Source organism: Panthera leo, chromosome E2, assembly GCF_018350215.1.
Source record: "Panthera leo isolate Ple1 chromosome E2, P.leo_Ple1_pat1.1, whole genome shotgun sequence".
NCBI lineage: Eukaryota > Metazoa > Chordata > Mammalia > Carnivora > Felidae > Panthera > Panthera leo.
In genome coordinates this window covers 34,675,551-34,696,912 of record NC_056693.1, presented here as the reverse complement: position 1 = coordinate 34,696,912, position 21,362 = coordinate 34,675,551, and the positions used below count along the sequence as shown (strand labels likewise).

The 21,362-nt window shown below is 60.3% G+C and overlaps 1 protein-coding gene across 1 annotated transcript; it reads right to left on the bottom strand.

Moving 5' to 3' along the window:
* Positions 1-1,613: 1,613 nt before the first annotated feature.
* MMP15 (matrix metallopeptidase 15) lies at positions 1,614-21,152 on the bottom strand. Its single transcript, XM_042918152.1, has 10 exons — positions 20,776-21,152; positions 9,547-9,695; positions 8,736-8,864; positions 7,125-7,432; positions 6,597-6,758; positions 5,393-5,646; positions 4,875-5,013; positions 3,820-3,970; positions 3,621-3,736; positions 1,614-2,268 (listed from the first exon to the last, which is right to left on the bottom strand). The coding sequence occupies exons 1-10, from the start codon at positions 20,935-20,937 to the stop codon at positions 1,802-1,804; spliced, it is 2,037 nt and encodes a 678-aa protein (XP_042774086.1). The 5' UTR covers positions 20,938-21,152; the 3' UTR covers positions 1,614-1,801.
* Between the last annotated feature and the right edge of the window lie 210 nt (positions 21,153-21,362).

Here is a 21,362-nt window from a genome sequence, read left to right as displayed (position 1 = left end):
AATGCTGTACTCCTTCTCTTTCCCACCCCGGCAGGGTCAATCCCGGTCCCCTGCCTCACCTTTCTCGGGTCTATGCAAGGCAACCACCCCTTCCTCTGAGCGCTGCCCCTCCCAGGGCCACTGGGAAGGAGCCACCATAGACCTGGAAACAAGGTCCCTTCAGCATGAGGGCAAATTCCCTAATCCCAGCCTGGACTCACTCCTGTCACCTGCAGCCCCTCCAGCTGTACGGTCCAGCCCTGGGCCTCTCACAAAGGAGGCCACACTTGCCGGCTGTACAATTTAATCAGTGCAGATTATTTACAGAAAGAAACATATGAGGGTGGACACTGACCTCCACCCCCCATCCCTTGGCTGGCTCTCCGGTTCTGAGGATGGAGGGGGGAGCAAGCCGCTGGACCTGTGATCCAGGTCAGCCCATGAGAACCCCTCCCTCCAGGGGCCTCGGGGATCTGGGTGGCAGGCACGCTTGCCCCGGGCTGAGGGGAAGCAGAGGGGACAGAGCCGGCTGTACAGTACCATTTCCACAGCAGCCTTGCCGCCTGCTTACTTCGGGAAGGAAAAGAAGGAGGAAGTGTCTCTGCCCTTAGGGCTGAGCCAAGGAGAAGGGGAGTCTCCGAGGCCACAATGGGCTCCTCTTGGGGCTCCACAGCCACATCCCAGTCTGCATGAGGGGATGAGCTGCTGGCCCCTCTCCACATGTCTCCCCCCCCCCACCCCAGTGCCCTGGGGGACAGGGAGGGGAGGGGAGGAACCCCCGAGCCTGGTGCATGGTGGGCTGTGGGCACCCATCAGCCCCCTGTCTCCCTGGGGCCACTGGGACCTTGGCAGCTGGGGCCTGAGACCGGTGGGGTTCTGAGACCCCTGAGGACAGTGGTGTGGATGAGGGTGGGTGGGAAGAGGCCCAAGGAAGGAGCCCAAGTGGGTCATAGCTCAGAGAGGAGTGGACGGGGGCTAGAAGCCCAGCCTTGGGGGAGCGGGTGGGGGGGGGGGCGAGGCTCCTGGGTGGAGGGGCCGTGGCAGACCCCCTTTGGTCCTTGGTAAGGCAGGCCAGGAGGTGTGGGCTCAAGCGGTATGTGGGAGCTGGGGCTGTGGGCCCCTTGGCTGGTTGGGGGTGGGGTGGGCGTCTTAAGACACGAGAAGCCTCAGTTACTGGGGTTGAGAGAGGTGGGCTGGGAAGCAACCAAAACTCAACATGACTCATGGCCAGTAGGCTACCTCACCTTCCTGTCTGTCCCCTGTGGCCTGGGGCTGCCCCCGGGGAGTAAGCTCTTCCTAAGTCAGAGATTCAGGTGGGTGGAGACTAGTCAGGTCCCCCCAGTCTCCAGAGCTCGCTCAGGTTGAGGAGGGCCCCTCCAAAACCCTTCAGCTACTTTCCAACTGGGCCTTCTGACCCTCTGGTCCTCTGGCTGTGCCCGAGCCAGAGGCAGTACGGGGTGGGAAGGGGTGGGGTCGGGGAGGTAACCCCCTGTCCAGAGCAGAACTACATTTAGAAAACTCTAACCCCTGCCCTGATGGACTGCTGCTCCTAGTCGGGAAAGTAGAAACAAATACTCAATTAGTGTGCAAAAAAAAAAAAGAAAGAAAGAAAGAAAGAAAAGAAAACCCTGGGCATAAATAAACAATGGGGCAGGGCTGGCAGGGATGTTGGAGGGGCCTGGAGGGGCCCCCACCCAGGGGCTGAGGGAGCCATGGAAGGCCCTTGCTGGGTGCCCCCAGGAGCCGTCTCAAAACCACGGGCACCGCCAGCCCGGGCCCCGTTAGCACCGTGAGGAGCGGGAGGGCCGGGCGCGGGGCGGGGTCAGACCCACTCCTGCAGCGAGCGCTTGCAGTAGAGGAGCATGCGCGGGGCGCCCTTGCGCTGCATCTGCACCAGGGCGTAGGTGAGGCCCAGGATGCAGAGGAGCAGCAGCAGCGGTGGCACCAGCACCATCACCATGTTCACTGTCCGCGTGACCTCCTCCATCTGCACCACCACTCGGCTGCCCCCGTCCTCACCTGTCCCCTCCCCGAAGTCCCCCTCTCCGCCACCCGCGCCGGCCTCGCGGCCCTCATCGCCCTCTTCGCTGTCACCGTCCGCCCCGGGCTCTGCACCCCCATCGGGGTTGAAGGGCGGACGGGCCACATCGGGCCATCGGGGTCCCGTGTCCACGTGCTCTTGGCAGCCCATGAAGTCCCGCAGGATGGATTTGGGGTAGCCTGGCTCCATTCGCAGGCGCTCGTTGTCAAACTTCCAGTACTTGGTGCCCTTGTAGAAGTACGTGTAGGCTGCAGGGGCAAGCGGGGATGAGCGGTGTCAGGCCGTGCCCCAGCCGCCGGCCGGTGACCCTCAAAGAAGACCAGGACATGCTGAAGGAGCCCCAGCTTGAAAACACCCACCCTGGGGGCGCCTGGGTGGCTCAGTCAGTTAAGCATCTGACTTCCACTCAGGTCATGATCTCACGGTTGGTGAGTTCGAGCCCCGCATCGGGTTCTCTGCTGTCAGCACAGAGCCTCCTTGGGATCCTGTCCCCCCCGCCCCTCGCCCCCTCTGCCCTGCTTGCACACTCTCTCTGTCTCTCTCAGAATAAATAAAAACTTAAAACACCCACCTTCTCACTCGCTTGCCTGAGCATTTTCAGATCTGGCCCCTCTCAACTTATGGGAGCCAGACCTGGCTCAGAGAGGGGCAGGGTTTGGGGAAAGGACCTGACGGTGCTGCCTGTGCTTCCTGGCTGGGGCAGCACGCAGAAGGGTCTTGCAGCCTGCCGCATAAGGGCTACGGTCAGGGGGCCCTGCTACCTTGTCCCAGGACTGGCTCACCCCACACCAGAGAGGTCAATGTCTTGCTCAAGGCCAGCCTTGCACACGGCCAGCCTGCAGCAGACCTGGAGCAGAGTCTAACATTGCCTTGGATGGGCTCTGTGGCTTTGGGTGCTCTGCCCATGTCCCATCAGCCCCACGAAGGGCCAAGTCTGAACTATGAGTGAGTCTATACTCTGCTGATCACAATGAGATCAGAGTAGTTGCATGGCGATGCCGTCACACACAGATGCCACGTGACCTGCCTAAGCACTGGCAAAGTCAGTGGGGTCTCCCCTGAGCCTAAGAACCTGGAACCTGAGAACCAAGACTAATGGTTTTTCGTAAGTTTGCCAGAGACCCTGCTGGAGAAATAAAAGCCACAGCTCCCTGGTGCTAAGTTATAATGACAGAGGTCAAGCTTCCTTTCCAGGCAGGTAAGCGGGCACCTTGGCAGGACTCTTGCCCGCCATTGCTTTGAGCCAAGCTAACCCCCCTCAGGCTTCAGGCTCCCTGTGGGTTGCCCCGGAGGGAACAGGGTAGTTCTGAGTTCCTGCTCTGGACACAGGCGGACCTGGGTTGGATTCTCGGTTCCCCACAACTTTCTTGCTGTGGGGTTTGGGGCCCTTTACTCAAGCTCTCTGGTTTAGTGTGACTGTCTGTAAAGAGGGGATGGAGACAGTGCAGGAGGGACCAGGACGGTCATGCTCTGGAAGCCCCCGACCCAGGGCCTGCCATGGCTGCGTCCCTCACACCTGCCATCGAAAGGCTGGGCGAACCCTGTGTGTGGAGGAGGGGATGGTGAGTGCTGGGCGGGCTGCAGGGAGTTGGCCCAGTACCTGCATCGTTGCTCAGGAAGGCCCCTTTGGGGGAGGTAGGGATCCCCTGCCACACGCTGATGGGCTTAGGGTAGCCGGGGTCTCCACGCTGTGTATCCTCATTAAAGCGCCAGTACCTGTGAGCAGAAGCACCGGCTGTGGTTCTCTGGGTAGGGGGGTTCGGCTGGGGCCTTCTGCCTTTGAGGAAGGCGGTGCTCACCTGTCCTCTTGGAAGAAGAAGGTGTGACCTGTGGGTTCCCACCAGATGGCCGTGTCGATGCGGTCGTAGGGGATGCCCAGGCCGTAGCTGGTCAGCGGTTGTGGGTAGCCGGGCTCTAGGTTGGCTTCTCGGAAGAGCCAGTAGCGGTCACCTGCAGGAGAAGAGGCGGGTGGGTGAGGACAGGCCTGGGGCAGAGGGGCGTGGGAGGGAGGGGACATGGGGAATGCTGTCCTAGGCTTACACATCCACACACATCCACTGCTGCACTTACCTCCCCCCCCCCCGCCCCACGTCCTTGTACACAGGACAGTGTAGGCACTGACCCCTACACACACACAAGACAACTCACTTGCACATCACACACACTCAGCACTCACGGGCACCTGTGACATACTCATTTACACACGTACAAGTCACTCACTCACACCTGTACCCACAGCACACGGTCACACTATAAATGGCCTGCACTCCCATGTGAACGTCCGCCCCCCCCCCCCCCCCCCCCCCACACACAGTTCTTGTACAGAGGGAGGAAAGAGGGGGAGCCCTGCCTGGACTCTGAGCCCAGGGGCTTTAAGCGTGGGCTCAGGCCAGCTGGGCTGGGGACACAGCTGATCCACCGGGGGTGCCGCCCTTGAGGCCCTCCCCAGAGAGGCAGGCCGCACAGGGAGGGCCGGTGGCAGGGAGCTCCACTGTCCCTGCAGACAGACCACAGAAATCCTGCCCAGGAAGGAGGGGACGGGGGGGCTCTGGTCTTATGAGGAGGGGCTGCAGGAGGCACAAGACACAAGGAAGGAGGAGTCACATGCGGAGCCCCTGTGCTGCAGATGGACGCTCGCCTCCAGTCAGAGCAGCCGCTGGCCCCCAGGGGCCCAGGTCCTCCTGTCCCTAGGTTTCTGTCTCCTCCTGCCCCACCCCTGCCTTGACTCGGCTCCCCACACTGTGGACATGCCATGTAGCCCTATGCTCTCCTCCTCCTTCAGGCCCGCTGGGTCAGAGGCCAGGCCAGAGGTCAGGGAAGGGAGGTAGGTGCCCTCCCACCTACCCCGGCTTACCTTTAAAAAAGACAAAGCGTCCATCTTGGCGCTCGTAGGCAGCACTGATGTCACTGGGCAGACCACGCCAGAAGTGCCCAATGGGCATGGGATAGTTGTCCAGGACGCGGTTGTGCCGGACCCGCCAGAACCAGCGGCCCTGGGGAGGGCGTGGGTGTGAGTGGGCAGGGCAAGCTCACTCCCTCATACTGGGAGAGGCCCCTCATCTGGCTGCCCTTTCCTAGGTCAGGGAGATCCAGAGGGGTGGCTTGGAAAGCCAGGGCAGCACCCATAAGTGAGCCCTGGGCGGGGTGTGGACCCCTGCACTCGCTGTGTGACCCTGAGCAAGTCCCGTGTCCCTCAGGCTGGTTTCTTCTTGGTCTAGGGTCTGAGGGCTCCCCAGGGACTGCTCAGTGAGGGAGGGGTGGGTGTGCTTGGGCAGTCAGGTGGGGCAAGGATGCAGGGGTGGGATGTGGGGGCTGCTCTCCTGCTCTGAGACGGGGCCAAGGGATCAGGGGAGACACGGGCAGGGGCCAGACCTTGAACACGAACATCTCCCCACGCAGCATGGCTACTGTGTCAAAGTCCCCGTCGCAGATGTTAGGGCCATACTGGTCAGGCCGTTCCGTAGCTCGGGGCTGGGCTGGGGGGCCCGGCTTTGGGGGCCGCTCCGGCTTCCCGCCTGGGGGTGGTGGCTGAGGGGGTCTGGGAGGCCGATGGTCTGGCCGGCCCGGTCGCCGGGGAGTCACAGTGGGGAGAGGCCGGGTGGGCTGTGGCTGACCATCCGGGGTGCCTGCAAAGTGGGGTGGGGTGAGTGGGAAGTCAGAAGGTAGCCCCTACTCAGAACCAGGGGACCCTGGGGCACCCAGCCCGGAGAGACATGTGCTTTGGTGGTGGGGTCTACCCAGGTGACGCGCCCCCCTGTCTGTCCACAGCCGACCCCTCCCCCACACCTGCCATCACCCTCAGGAGGACCTCTGTCCTCCATACAGCCCTCTCCTTCACCTCCCCACACTGGACGTGGGTCACTGTGCCCCTGAGGCTGCCCTTTCCTCCACTTCCCCTTGGGGACATTCCCCTCAGGACACCAGCCTGCTTTGGTGGACACATGCAGAGGAAAGAACATGGTTCTGTGTCCTCTGCCAGGGGCCCATCTTCTTACCAGGTTGCTGGGGACAGAGTGAGGAAGTATCTGTCACGTGCCCAGCAAGGCAGGTACCGCCAGCCCTAACAAGGGGCTTGGGGTGGTGCTGAGTGCAAGCCGGGCCCACAGAATCAGTCCTCAGGAGCCCTTACCACTGGAGGCCTTCTCGGGTGGGGCCTGGGCTGAGGGGGGTGCCACCTGCCTCAAAGCCACCGGGAAGTGATAAGCCAACAACACTCGCTGGCGAGCTTGGGACAGGCTTGGGTTGGGACCGAGAGTAGGAGGAACGAGATCTGGGACCAGGGCATTTTCTGTCTAATAAGAGTATCAATGACACTGAGGAGGAGAGGAGCGGTCTGTGAGGGGCCTTGGAGACCCCAGTCTGGAGCCACCATGAGGGCCCTAGAGTCGGCCAGTCCTGCGTGTGACTTCCAGCACCATCACTCACTCCCTGAGCGATGTGGACAAGTCACTAATCCTCTCTGGGCCTGTTTCCTCATCGACACAACAGGGAGAGCAGTGGCGCCTATGCCTCGTAGGGCTGGGAGTTGAGAGCTGGAGTGCAGAGCCCGTTGGCCGTGCCCACGCTGCCCGCTCACCGTAGAGCTGCTGGATGCCCCGGAGGTCGTCCTCGGGCAGCTGGAAGGTGTCGGTGTCCATCCACTGGTAGAATGGCGCCATGATGGCACTGGGGTTGCTGGAGTGCTCCAGCCCCAGCGCGTGGCCCAGCTCATGCACGGCCACCAGGAAGAGGCTGTTCCCTGCAGTGGGGATCGGCCGGGGTGGGGGTGGGGGGGATGCACAGTCAGCTTTGCCCTGGCCCAGGCCCTGCGGGCTGAGGCCATCAGAGAGCTGGCCCTTCTGCCATTCTCAGAAGGGGCTGAGCTGCTCTGACTGCTAGGCCTCAAACTTCCCCATCTGAGAGGTGGGTAAAATGATCCCTCCCTTTCCCTACCACCCATTGGAGGTCATGGGACAACAGACTGAGATACTGAGGGTCAGTGCTCTGGAAAACTGCCCTGGATGAAGCTCTCCCCTCCCAACCCTGTCTCTGCTCAACTGGGTCAGAGGGCAATGCCCAGCTCCGGCTCTGCCTCCCCTCCCCTGCCCCGGCCAGGTGTTCTCACCATGCAGGTCGGTGCTGGAGAAGGTCCAGGGCTCATCTGCATCGAAATGGGTATCCCCGCCCAGACCAGGGCCAGGGAAATAGGCGTGGGCCAGAAAGCCCCCTGTGCCATCAAATGGTGAGCTGTCGCCGTGGAAGCCAGAGGCAAAGAGTACCATGATGTCAGCCTCCTTCTGCCTCCGCAGCCGGATGTCTTCATAGGGCACCTCCTGGAAGACCAGGGGCGTGGCCTGCTCCCACACACGGAAGGCCCTTCGCACTGCCTCCAGTGAGTGGTACCATCCCAGCTTCTCTGTGTAGTTCTGGATGCTGCAGTGGGCAGGGAGACCAGGGAGTGAACCCAGGGCCTACTGGGTCCGCTGTCCACTGCTAGCACCCACTGGGTGGGGGCGAAGACACATGGTCACAAGGAACATGTGTAAGATCTGAGCTGGTTCGTGGACGGTGCCCATCAATATCAACTACTAGTTTATTCTGATGTGAATTTGAAAAAGACAACTAACATGTCAAACCCAGGAGTTCATTAGGATATGGCTAAATAAGGTTGCATTGTATTCAGTTAGCTTAAATAAGAAAACCACTAATAAAAGTGCTATGGAGCTAAGAGAAAGAACTAGACAGTTTGATACAAATGGCTGAGGTTTAGGAAACACAGGCCAAATGGCTCTGATGATTGCAGGGTCAGGCTGTCCTAAGTTCAAGGCCGGGCTCTAACATAATCTATGCGACCTTGGGCAAGTGACTTAAGTGTTTCTGAATTTGAGTTTCTTCATCTGTAAAATGGGGAAAAGGAGAGTAGCGCTCTCATCTTGGGGGCCCTGGGAGGATTAAATGAATTAGCTCATGTAGAACATGGGCCTGGAGTCTGCACGTGATAAAAGCATGATGAGGCCCGTTATTACCCACATAAATCAGATTAAGCTTCTGTGTGCTGGACAGATCTCCTCCCTTAAAAGCTGTTGGAGCCATGAAGTCACTCTGGGGGCCTAGGGTCTAAGTGGCCGCGGGAGCCACTCTTCCTCAGGAGATAGAGCTGCGGGTAGGACTGTGGAGGGGCTAAAACAAGAAGGGGAGCCCTCAGGGACTGCCACATGGCTCAAGGCTCAGGAGGCTTTCTTGCCAAAGGACTCAGCAGAAAGGAGGAAGGTCCCTGAACCAGGGTTTTTGCAGGGGACTTGCTGCCTGCACACCTGACAGCTGCCTGGATTCCAGCCCTTTCCACCCTCACCCTCAACCCCTTAGATACCTGAAGCCCCGTGCCCTACACTGTGGAGGCCCCCAGTTTGTACTGGTACAGGAGCTGAGCTGTGAGGCCGGCCCGGGCTGCTGGCGGGTGGGGAGCGGGGAGGGAAGGAGGATAGAGCGGAAACAGCTCCAAGGGTCCTGACCTTCACTGGGGGAAGACTGGCCAGGGTGTGCGGCCGATCTTGTCAGCGTGGGAGCAGGGTCAGCTTGTCTATGTTGGGCACCCCGGGGTGGGCTTCTGGGAAAGGAAGCTTTCCAGACAAGCCCACTGGGAAGCCTGAGGCCTCAGCCTGGGAGAGGAGAGGAAAGAGCGGTCTCTGGGCAATGCCGTGGGAGGGACGCTACCACGGACAGCCATGGTCCCTACCTGAAGGTCAGGTGGTGGTTATTCCACTTCCTCCCAGTGAGGGCATAACGTTTCCGCCGTCGCCGCAGATTGGCTTTCACGCGCACCCCGAACTGGTCTGGCACCCCGCAGCGGGGTCGCTTCATCCACCTGGGTCATGGGCACGGAGGGGTAAGCCCAGAGCCTCTCCTCCACACGCCTTCCTGCTTCGGCTCTGCCTCTTCCAGGCAGTCCACCCTTCTTCCACCCTTTTGCCTTGGGCCCCCAGCCACCCTTTGCATGGGTGTGGTGGCAGTGGGAGACTCTCTGCATTTCTATTTCCTCATCAGAAAAACAGGCACACTGACCTCAGCCTGGAAGACTGAGTGCCCGACAGAGGCTCACCTTTGTGGAGTATCACCAGTATCACCCAGGAGTGGGAGAGTTACCCCTGAGGCCCTCTGTCCTTGCTACGTTACGCTCACGTACGCCCAAGGATGTGACTTTGGGTCCCATCACCCCTGTCAGATTCAGAGCAGAGCTGTGGCCTAGTGAGGATGTCCCATCCAAGGCACATGCTGCTGGTCCTCCCCATTCCTGTGCCTGTGGCAGACATCACTAATCAATCCCATCCTCCTTGCTGCCCAGCCAGATTCACCTCAGGAGCTTTCTCAACACGAGTTTTCAGGTAGCCAATCCCAACCAGTCCGAACTAGCGTGGAAGATCAAACCACTCGCCATCTCTTATCTAGGTCACTCTATTCCGGAAACTCCACCTGCCAACCCCTTTTCAGGGCAAGCCGGGAGGGCAGGTGCCAGTGGGGTCTGGGAAGGGCCCCATGGAGGGACTCACGCCTTGGTTTCTTCGTCAAGCACGCCTGTGACCGGAATCCCATAGAAGCGCTGCATCTCGGCGAGGGCTGAGGCCAGGATCTGGGCAGAGCGCATGGTGGACATGTGGCGGCTAGGCTGGGGCAGGTAGCCGTAGAGCCTCAGCCAGTTCTGCAAAGGACAGGCCACAACTCGGTCGGCACGTCTGGCACTGCTAGTCCCAGACACGCACAGCCTGCAGCCGCCCACCGCCCACCACCTCCGCCATCGCTCTGTCGGAGCCGCCGCCGCCTCCTGCTAAAGTGACCACATGAGCTTCGGTGCTGCTCTGCCTGCTTCCACCTCCTATGGTCTGTTCTCACACAAGAGCCAGAACAAAAGGCCTTTACAAGTCAGGTCTGGTCAACCTTCTGGTTCTGCTCAGAATCCTCCCGAAACTTCCCAGCTCAGAGTCAAAGCCAGTTCTTACAGGAGCTGCCAGGCCCCTCACTACCTGCCCCTGCCTCAGCTCTTAGACCTCACTCCTCCCACCCCCCACAGGCAGTCATGCTCCTGTCTCAGGGCCTTTGCACTTGCTGTTCCTGCTGCCCAAGTGCTCTGTATGGCTCACACCCCCATTTTCTTCAGTCTGTGCTTCAACCCCGCCTTACTGGAGGGGTGTTTCCTGACAACATAATGTTAAAAGAAGACATCCACTACACCCTGCATCCCTTCTTCTTCCCTGTACTTGTGACCATATGACACATTATATATTTCCCTCAGGTATTTATTGTTTGTCTTCCCCCATTGTTTGTCCGTGAGGGCAGTCCACAGTTGCTGTCCTTATTGTCGGACTGGGCACACCAGGGTGGGCCCCCTACCACTCCTGACAGACCGCTGGGGATTCAGAGGTTCAGAACCTCTTGAGGCCTTACCAAGCAGGAAAACCAGCCCCTTGGGCTACTCCCTGACAAATCCTAGGCCTCCTGGAAGCAGAGCAGATGGATTGGGGCAGCCCACCTGGGGCCAACAGGTGGGCCAGGAGGCCTGAAGTCCAGTCCCCGCTTTGCCACAAACGCTTTGCTTTTTCTGGGCCTGAGTTTTCTCAAGGGACAATGGGGTTATTGGGGTCGTGAGATTTGAGAGAGACAGCCCTGGGAAGTGCAGCTGGCACGCAATGGGGGTACCCGTCCCTTTCCAGAGTCTGCTGGGCGGGCCTTGTCTTCTCCTCCATCTATCCATCTGTCCATCCATTCACCCACTGCACCCCTCCTGCCAAGTCTTTCTGAGTACCCTCTCTGTGCCAGGTACCATGCCAGCTGGGGGCTGTGGAGGACCACGGGAGAGGGGTGCTGACCTCCAGGGGTTCACAAGCTCCCTGGGGAGACCCACTGTACCCAGAGAGGGAGGGATTCACACCTGCAGGCCTGTGAGCAGATAGGACCGTCACAGTTGCAGCCGGAGGATGGGATCCCCGATGAGCCAAGCTGAACTGGGGTAAGAATTCACCTTGGCCATGAGAGCATAGTGACCGCCATGGGAGGCTGGTGGGCACAGAGGCCAGGGACTTCTGTGGGCCTTGGCCACACAGAAGTGTCCTTTACACCTTTCCTGGCCCACCCTGGGGCCTCTGGGGCCTCCCCCTCCCCTGAGTGAGGGCACCTGAGGCCTGCTCTCTGGGAGGCTCTGGAAGGTTAAGACCCCATATCAAAGTCCCATAAGGCAGGATGATGGCCCGATATGGTGGCTGCTGTGGACCAACAGCCATGTGTCAGCTGGCCAGGGCCACGCCCTTATCTGTCTGCCACCAGTGTCACATCCAACTCCTCAAGCACTTGCTCCCTCAGTGCCCCCCACCAGTCCCCGGCACGGCTGGGCTGCCCACATAGCCAGCTCAGCAGTGCCCAGGTTACAGCTGGAGGGAATGGCTGCTGAGTCAACGAGGGTGGCAGACAGACGCCTGGCCCCAGCTTCCAGGCCTCCCGGGCCCTGGGGAACTGCCACAGAATAAGGCAGAGACATGGAGGTGGGAAACAACCGTCCGCTCTGGGAACAGATCTGGGGACAAATTGTGGCCCTGCCACTTCTGAGGTGTGGCCACATGCCTCCCGGGCTTCAGTCCGTGGTCAGTGAAAACGGGTGCTGTGCTAGGACCTGCCTCATCTCCTGGGTTTCTGTGAGGGTTAAGCTGGGAGTCCACACTACTGCTTGGCATTGTGCCGGGTTGGGGAAAGTGCTCAATAAATGTAATATTAATGACAGAGGCCTGTCTGGTTGTCCGTGGAGCCGCAGCCTTTTGCCTCCACCAACAGAGCTGGAGGGTCCAGGCTCCAAGGGGGCCTGAGTGCCGGGCAGCCTCAGGCGAGGGCACAGCAGCGGCCTCCCCCATGGCCTCCCCCACCAGCCCTCCTCACTCACCCCTCTGGCCCAGGGCTCCTTCCCTCAGCTCCAACGGACACTGGCGGTGCCGCGGGCACCCTCCCTGTTCTTCCCAAGCACGGGAAGGCTTTCCTGAAGCTGTGTGTGTGAGGGGCAGGGCGGGAGGTCCACACCCGTAATGGACAGTTTCCCTTAAGAGGCATGGGGAGACCTGGAAGGCAAGGCCAGGCCGCTAGCCCAGCTCCAGCAGCCAGAGGAGGTGGGGGGAGAGGTGGAGCTGCCCGCTGACAGATGAGGTCGCCTCTACATCACCTATTTGCATAAGGTAAAAATATCTCACTGGAGCGCAATCACAGGCCACCAAGGGGCTGATTAGCGGTGTCTGCAGAGTGACAGAGGGAGGGCAGGCAGGGGAGGCTCAGGCTGGGGCCCTGGGGAGGGAACGGGAGGGGAGCTGGGCCTGTCTGCAGTGAACAGCTCCAGGGCCCAGCCCAGCCGATGGGGCTGAGGGGCCCTTCAATCCTGGAGGCAGCTCGGGGGGTGATGGGAAGGTCCCACGGGTGCCTGCGGACCCTCCTCCGCACAGACAAGCACCCTCTGGGTCTTAGGGAAGCCAAGAGCTCCCATTTCAATATGGGCCAAGCCTTGAACCCTCAATGCCCTCGGCCCCCGCCAGGATGAGAAGCCAGGCTGAGAACCAGCGGCCTGTGAGGGAGGGTGAGCAGATACGCGGCCTGGGCCCAGAGCAGCTGAGCCCCAGATGACAAGGCGAAGAAGCTGACGGAGGCTGCCTGACTCTGGCAAACTTGTGTTCGGGGCTGATTGCCAAGTGCCGATCAGTCTACACCCCCTGTAGGGCTGTGGGCTTCTCCTCTCCCCTGCGTCTGGGAGGATGTTTCTCTCCACCCTACTCCTACTGCTGGACTCAGTGTGACAAGTCCAGGAGGGGAAGATGCAGATGCAGAGGGAAGGGGGCATGGGGCAGGGGTGCACAGGGGGGTGGCAGGGGCTGCTTGTGCCCTGAAGTCCCAGCTTGCTGACAGGCTCTGCTGCCACGGGCCAAAAGTGGGTAGCAATTCCCAGGGTCGTGACTGGCCTCCCAGTCTCAAAGCTGGGGAGAGGCTGTGTTCAAGCCCCTGCCGCCCCGACTGGCGACCGTAAAGACTGTCCTTTACACAAGTTGCCGCCTTTCTTTCCTTGTTACCTAGATTCTCACAGGTGGGGTCAGCCAAGCAGGTAAAACTTTGTTTCTCAGGTGGTGAAACTAAGGCTCAGATGGGTCAGGGAGCGGCAAAGTAGAGAGAGCTCCTCCATGAGAGCCGCTGTCCAGTGGGAGGCCGGGAAGGTTCTGAAGAGAGCTCTAGGGTCCACACAGAGAGACCCCACCCACTCCAGTTCTTTCACAGCCATTTCTTTCTTAAGCTCCAGACCCCACCCCGTGAGTACGTATAGATGCTTCAGGTGCATGTCTAGCCCCAGGTGCGGAAACGTGGGGCCATCAGGAGTCGGAAGGGGGAGATTCTTGGGCCCCTGGCTCCTAGGTGAGGCCGTAAACACAGTAGCAGAAGGTTGAGACCCTGCTGTGGGCCAGGCAGCCTACTCTTATCAGCCCATCCAAAGCTCACAAGTACCCCATCCCATTATACAGACAGTGAGGCTCGGAGACGGTGAGTGGCCCACCCAGGGTCACACAGCTGGTCTGGCTAGAGCTGGAGTCCATAAGCAGTGCAACTGGCCCACTGCCTGTGAAGTAGCACCAGCTCCTCTTGGCCGAGGAGCAGTGCCCAGGACAGCACTGGGGGAGGGCATCTAATCCTCCCCACACCCCACATCTCTGGCTGGGGCTGGGCGCTGGGCCATGTCAGCAGGGCTGCCCACCAGGACGGCTGAGACAATGCCAAGCCAGGCCTGCAGGGAGGGTACGTCTGCGAAGGAGCCGCGGATCGATACTGTGCATTAAGCCGCCGTAGGGGCGGGGTGAGCTCCCCTGCTCTGCTGCCCCCACAGCCACCCCCCCGGGCTCAGACGGCTGGGGCCCCTCCCACTCAGCCTTATCGGCCTCTGTGCGATAAAAGCCAGTCTCCGCTGGGCTCTGCTCCGTTTCTGTCAGCCACAGCTCTCTGTAGTCCAGGCTGACCCTGGCAGGGTCGCCAGCCAGGCACAAAAGGCGTCTTGTCAGGGCTGCCAAGGACAGACCCAGACCTTCCACGGTGTGAGGTCCTCATCGTGCCCGTCTCCCTTACCCTGTATCCCAGGCTGTGGGCTCTTGGGAGCAGGCCAAGGCCTCGCTTGGCTCTGCACTCCCAGTCTTGGGCACAGAGCCGGCGCTGAAAGAGATTTGTGGTCCCGGGGAGCCACAGACCCTGCAGACGCAGAGCGTGCACCCTGGGCCCATCGGGCCCCCCCTCTAGGGGATCCGAGCTGGGAACCCATTCGCCGGCAAGGTGACCCAAACAAACCCGAGACTCATCCAGCCTTAGGCTGGAGGGGACCTCAGGCCATCAAGTCCGGCTGCCTCCCTGAAGCCTCTAAGGACTATAGCTGGGCCCATGACTCATCCAGCCTGCACCCCGGCAGAGATGGGGTGCCCACCGCCACTGAGGTAGCCCATTCTGTCTTTGGGCATCAGTGACTGTTGGAAAGCTCCTCCTCAGGCTGAGCAGAAATCTGCCTCCCAGTGACACCTGTTCCTTGGTCCTGACTGCTTGTCCACATAACAGGCCTTTGAGTGATGGAGGGGGGCTTATTAAGCTTCTCTAAGCTCCCGTTCTGCTCCTTCTTTGCAAAATGGGGTCGATATTACTCCCCACTGCCACACAGGGATGGCAGCACAGATGACGCAGACCCAAGGCCAGTGAAGAGCGGGGGCACTCCGCCAGCCCCCCTGTCCTTGGTGTGTCCTTTACCCTTCAAGGTAGCACGATTCATACCTAAGCAGTTCCAGAAGAACATACTTGCTTATTTGGGGCTCAAGCTGACCCCCTCCACCACTATGTGAAAGTTGCAGTTGGAGAAGGGGCTCTGGGTGGCTGGGAGAGTAGGAGGGCTGGGGGATTGTCCAGCCAGGCAAGCAGGAAGGAGGTGGCCACCTGAGTTCCTGTGCTCCCTCACCCGGCCCCTTCCCAGTCTGCTCCTGCAATCCTTAACCTGGAGGAAGAACCAGACGGTCCTTTGGCCAGTGGGTGGGGTGAAAAAACCCTGTTTGCTAGTGGTTTCGGGGCTGGCTGTGAGCCAGTTCTTAGGGCCTCACCTGGAAACTCTCCTGTAGATGTTGTCCATGTAGATAGGGCTGTTCATGGGGTAAAGCCTGGGTGGCTGGATTGGCGGGGGTGGGGAGGGGTAAAGGCATGTGTGGCCCCATCTCCACCCTCTCCTTCCCACCTGGCTCCAGCCCAGCCGGCTCCCCATGGCATGGCACCTTGCAGCCTTTAACCCAGCCTGCGGGCTGGGAGCTCAGCTCCAAGTGAGACCAACTGGGTTCAGAGCCCAGCTCTGCCACCCCCTGGCTGGGGAATCTGGGGCAACTTCTCTTACCCCCTAGTCTCAGTTTCCTCTTCTATACAGTGGGGTAATGATAGTCCCACGTTTGCAGAGTAATAGCAGGATTAAATGTGAAAATGCTTACAGAACATTCATAGGCCGTGCCTAGGATGTAACCAAGTAGGTTGAAGGTGCTCAAAAATAACACCTGATCCTCACTGGGCCTCATGTGAGGACCAGTGGGCGCAGCGTTCAGCATTTTACACGCAAATGCACCGAATCTCCCCAGGAACTCCATCCAGTAGATGCTATTAATATTCTCATTCTGTAGACAAACTGAGGCTCAGAAAGGTTTTGTGACTCGCACAACAGCAAATGCCACTTGTTTCTCATCGTTGCTGTGTTTGGTTACCACTTTGCAAGTGCTTCTTTTATGCCCAGTGCCACGCTCATAAATGCTCAACGTGAAGCTGGGCTCTCACTGCTCATGGTGGCAGTCACTCCTGGGAGGACAAGGTAGTTCTCGGGGCTAAGAGCCAGCCTTGGAAAGCTGACCCACACCCTGGTTTCCAGGCTCTGGAAGCTGGAGCATGAGATGGCAGTAGGATGAGAAGCATCTTTGAAGGCTGGCTAATGGCTGCTACCCAGGTCCTCATCTGTCTGTCCAGATATCAGAGATTGGGTTGGGTCTTTTGCTCATTTCTTGCTGTTCCCACAAAGGAAATGGGATCTGGTAAAAGTCATCCTTTTCTGTCTCTCTGACCCAAGCCCAGCTTGCATACCTATGCTGTTCTTGCCTGGGGGTGCAAAATCTGTGCTACCTCCCCCAAAGGGCCCAGCCCACAGCCACTGGTCTCCAGGCATCCCTGGAACCAGTGTCCTTCTGGGGAGCAGCCGGCCTCATTTGTGCCCTGACTCAGGGAGGCTCATCCAGCTAGAAGGTATGTATGGTGTGCTGCAGGCTTAGATAAGTGTTCATGATGCCACCTTCAGGACCCCAGGGCCCCACGTTCACCTGTGGAGTCCTCCCAGGACCCTTTGTAGTGGAGAGACCCCAAGCAGAGAGCCCCTGACCCCTCTCTGCTTCTGCTGACTCAGAGAACACATCTCCATGTCCAAAAGCATAAGCTGGCCATGGAGCTTGGCCCCCGCCTCCGTGGCCAGCTATGCAAGCCACATAAATCTTGAGAGGATACGGAAGATGCCAAACGTCTTAGTCTATCCAGACTGCTGTAACGAAAATACCATAAACTGGAAAGCCTACAACATTTATCTCGCACAGTCCTGGAGGCTGGCAGTCTAAGATCAGGGGGGCAGCCCCGGCGGGTTTTGGTGAGGGCTCTCTTCTGGGTTGCAGACTGCCGACGGCTTGCTGTGTCCTCACATGGCAGAAGGGGCAAAGGAACTTTCCTGGGCAGCAATCTCACTCATGAGGGCCCCATCCTCATGACCTAATCACCAGAGTCCCACCTCCTAATACCATCACCTTAGGAGTCGGGTTTCAACATAATGAATGGGGGGGGGGGGTGGTGGAAAGTATGCAAACGTTCAGTCTAGAGCACCAACTGTAATCAGTGGTGACCCACAGCAGCCACTACAGCTGGCCTTGGGCAGAAGTCAAAATCCCAGCTGGGCAGAGGTGATGATGGCAGGGAACGTGTGGTCCAGGAACAAAAGGGGCCAGAACCAAAAGCTTGGAAGGGAGGGGCTTTTCTATGCCTGGCAGTGTAGCCATTCTGAGTTGGCGTCAGAGAGTATAGGCCGTGAGGGCTGCAATTCTTTGGGGCATCTGGCTGTGTTTCTATGTTGTTTCTTCTGCTCCTTGGGGTGGGGCAAAGGAAGACCTTCTTGTCCAGGGCCCAGAGAGGCCAGGCCAGGCAGATACACTGCTCAGACAAGCACATGCCAGGCTGTTCTCTGCATGGAGGCAGCTGACTGACTGGACCCTGGGGCGGCCCAAACACGGGGGACCTGACAAAAGGGCTGGAGGTGAAGGGCATGGCCCAATTGGATGCCAGGTCCCTGGCTGTACCCATCAGCCCAGTTCTCTCTGGGTTTTGGAACAGAGTATGGGAGAGGAGTGGTCTGTTAGTAGTCAGAGAAGAGACTGAAAAGCAGAGATGCGAGGGAGGAGAAAAGATTCAGCTTCTGCAGGTTCCCGATGACAAGGCCCTCACATGAACCCCTTTCCGTGAGGGTGGGCACAGGGACCCTCTGCAGTTTCTGTTTCACATTTAAGAGAGGGTACTAAAAAGAGAGCACCAGTAGGGCCCCCAGGGGCCAGCATGGAAGTGCGGGCAGAGATTGGAACACAAGGAGCCTGGGGCTTTGGCTTGCCAGTGAGACCTGAAGGTCAAAACCAGAATTCAAGGTGACCTGCACCCCTCCTTTTGCTCATCTGCTCAGCCCCCACTCAGGGGCAAGGGAAATCTGTGGGAGTCCACCTCTGTTTACCTGGGTGTGTCCAGGTTTTAGTGGCAGTACACCTGTGAACTCTGGCAGCTGAGTCACTCCCATGGGGCGGGGCTGAGAGCCTGAAGTTGTGCCTAAAAGGAAGCAGTCGGGGCATGGGGGGAACTGGAGATTCTCTGGTGAAAACCAAAGGCACTCAAGCAGGCTAGGTGCCACAGCCAGAAACGGCGGGACTGAGATCCATAGGTGGGGGCTGGACTCTCGGGGAGGGAGTCCAGGAGCGCAGCGGGCACCCCACTCAGGCAGGGCCGGGGTCTATGCAGGGCCTGGGTCTATACAGCCATTCTGGGCTGGAGCCTGGGACTTGACATCCAAGGGAGTGAGTGGGACAGGGCAGAGTAAATCAGTGGTGGCTTCCCCAAGAAAGAGCCTTCTCCAGGCTGAGGCCTGGCAGGTGGCAGGTGGCCGGTGGCCGGTGGCAGCCAGCTCCGAGCACATGCCAGGCTCCCTGGTTCCTTAGTCTGGTGAAACTCCTATGGTTTCTGTCCTGGGAGAGGGAGGGGAGGGGAGAGAGGCTGGCCTTGACTCAGCTGCCAGGCTGCTCAAAGAAAGGTCCAGCCATGACCCGACCTGAAGTCTGGAGCTATGGGGGTTCTGGGGTGAGGACCAAGAGCCCTTCTTCAAGGGAAGGAGGCTCTCTGTACACAGGGTGTGGGCCAGGCCCAGGAGTCTCCCCCATGCTGGTGTTCTGATAGCATGGGCCTGGGGACAGTTCTCCCACGGCTTCCTGGCAAATGGGCTGATTGCTTAAGTCATTTGACTTTTTGGTCCCAGATCTGGACAGACTTCACAGACTCCAAAGAACAACCTTGTACCCCAAAGCCACCTCTAGTTGTTGGGACAGCCCACCTGTCTCCAGCCCTCCGTCTACTTTGGCTTCTAACATCGAGGGTCTTTCCACCCTCCAGAGTCTCTTCCAGCAATGACCTGACCCAAGTTTTCCCCCAGGAGAGGGGCTGCAGGCCAGTCACAAATCTCTAGCCAGTGCCACCACAGGCTTAGGGCCATGGTCTGTGGGCACTCAGGCCTGACAGTGCAGGTCCTGGGGTATGGGGACTCCCTCAGCTGGGATAGGAGGGTGTGATGGAGAAGTAGAAGCAAAGAAAGGCCCTTCAAACCATAGGTCCCAGCGCCCCAGCTTCTGGCCAACCAGGATGCCAATTCACAGACATGGCCACCAAATTCCAGCTTGATCCATAACTGCTTCCTGTGCAGAGAAGCCATTCTTTTAATTTTTAAAAATGTTTTATTTATTCGAGAAAGAGAGAATGAGAGCAGGGGAGGGGCAGAGAGTGGGAGACACAGAATCCAAAGCAGGCTCCAGGCTCTGAGCTGTCAGCATAGAGCCCGACACAGGGCTCAAACTCAGGAACCTTCAGATCATGACCTGAGCCAAAGTCGGAAGTTTAATGAACTGAGCCACCCAGGTGCCCTGCAGAGATGCCATTCTTAAATAGACTATAAACTCCTCAAGGGTGGGTCTATGACTTGCAATCCTCTGGTCCTCAGCTCCACAGAGCAGTAGGTGGGTCCAATAAGCACTCTCCACCCAGTACCTGGATGGGGGTGCCCACCAGCAGAAGCTGCATATAAGCCCCTGCCTGCCCGCCTGTGTAAAATGAGGGGCAGCTGGACCAGCCGGGTCTGGGATCCCACTCCACCTCCTGCCAAAGGCCTGGCTCCCTGTGGCTTGGCCAGGCCAGGCCAGGGAGGGAGGGCAGAGCAGGTGGGGAACTGGCTGGAGGTGTAACTTGAGCCGGGAGGAATTCCCTGCCCTTCCTCCATGCTTTTATTAAAGTAGGGCGGGGAAGGGCAGGCTTCCATCGGAAAAATCTCCCAGGCTGCCGGGGGAGGTGGGGAAGCCGCCGGGAGGCTGGGAGGGAGCACCGGCCCGGCTGCAAATAGAAGGCACGCAGCAGCTCCGGCTGCGAGGCTCCAGGCCGGCCCAAGGGCACCGAGGCCCCAGCCTACCGGAGCCAACAAAGAGGCGGGTCTCTCCTCTTACCGTCTCACTCCTGTCCTATCTACCCTCTCCTAGTCCCGGACTGGGAGTGGGTCTTATAAGTCGGGACAGAACAGACCCCGCTTTTGCTGGGGCAACGGAGCTGGTGCCCTCACTGTCTATGCTCAGGAGGACGGCGCTGGGCGACCCACAGAGACCGCGTGGGGTATTGCGGGGGGATGCAGGTTGGACCTCGCTCTACGCCAGGAGGCCGCGCCTGGTCACCTGCCGGACCGATCCGGAGACGGTTTTATCAGGCGGGCTCCTGGTAAAAACACTTGCGGAGTCTGCCCTCTCCGACGTAGGGGCACTAGTGGGAGGAAGCCCCGGGGGAGACAGGGTCTCTCTTGGACCCACCTGGTCGTGGAGCGGTTTCCGCGTTAAGAGCCCAAGTAAGTCGCCAAAGCGCCCCCGCAACCGGAGACTGCTGTGTCGGAGGTTCTCACCCCTTCGCCCCCTCCGGGCCCGCTGCGCGCACGGCTCGCTGTCACCCAGACCAAGGGCTACCGAGGCGGGAGCGCTGCCTGCTCCGCCCGTGGTCCCCCCAGGGCAGCCCCCTCCCCACTCGCAGAGGACGTCACGGCGCGCCCGCCAGGCTCTCGAGGAATCGGCCGCCCGGAGAGAGGAGAGGAGGAGAGCGAGGGCTGGGGGCAGCAGAAGCGACTCCTGGGACGCGGGCTGGGGCGGATCAGTGTCCGGGGTAGGGGTAGAGAGTGGACACGAGCCCTACGCCCTCCAGGATTTGGGATGAGGTGCGCCGCAGAGGGCGAGCTGGGGAGAGGCAGTTTGCCGGGCCCCATTCTTCCCCGCCCCCCATCTCCCGGACGGGGGCTCGTCTGCGAGCCCTCCACCCCTCTCCCCAGGCTGCGGGCGTGGCTCCCTCCCTCCCAGCCCCCGAGCCCCTAGCCCGCCGCAGAGGGGCCGGGCGGGGGTCCTTACCTCGGCATTGACTTCTGCGTCCTCCGCCGCTGCGCCGCGGCCCAGGCAGCCCAGAAGCACCAGGAGCAGCGGCAGCAGTCGCGGCCGCGCCGCCGCCTCCCGGCCGCCAAGGAGACTGCCCGCCCAGCCCGGCCGTCCGGGCGCTCTCCGGTCGCTGCCCATGCTCTCGGCGCCTAGCCCGGCCGGGAGCGCTGCACGCAGGGCTCGCCCGCTGGCCGGCGCCGGGGCCCCGCACGCGGCTCGGAAACTTGCGACGCTCCCTGGCTCCCCGCCCGGCGGGCGCGCGGCAGACCTCCTGGTCCGGGTCCCCGCCGGAGCCGCTTAGGTCCCCTCGGCAAATTCCCACGCCCAAGGAGAGGCGGGCAGGGCAGGTCCGGGCGCGCGGAGCCGGCCCGCGGGGGAGGTGGCCGGCCGGAGCCGCCCGCCGCGGGGTCCCGCAGCCTCGGCGCCCGGGGCCCGGCTCCCGAAAGCAAGCGCAACTCCTGAGCCTTTGTCTGGCTCAGCGCTCCGGCCGCCCGGTCCCGCGGCGCCCCCTGCGCGCCCAGCTCCCTCTGTCCATGCCCGGGGCCGGGTGCTGCCCGGAGCGC

Bases quoted from the DNA above. Each gene is read 5' to 3' on its own strand.
- MMP15 (XM_042918152.1), bottom strand. From the start codon at position 20,937: ATGGGCAGCGACCGGAGAGCGCCCGGACGGCCGGGCTGGGCGGGCAGT. The intron at 9,696-20,775 runs GTAAGGACCCCC...TGTCCTTTGCAG, and splicing joins ACGCAGAAGTCAATGCCGAG to AACTGGCTGAGGCTCTACGG. The intron at 7,433-8,735 runs GTAGGGACCATG...TGCCCACTGCAG, and splicing joins AACCACCACCTGACCTTCAG to CATCCAGAACTACACAGAGA.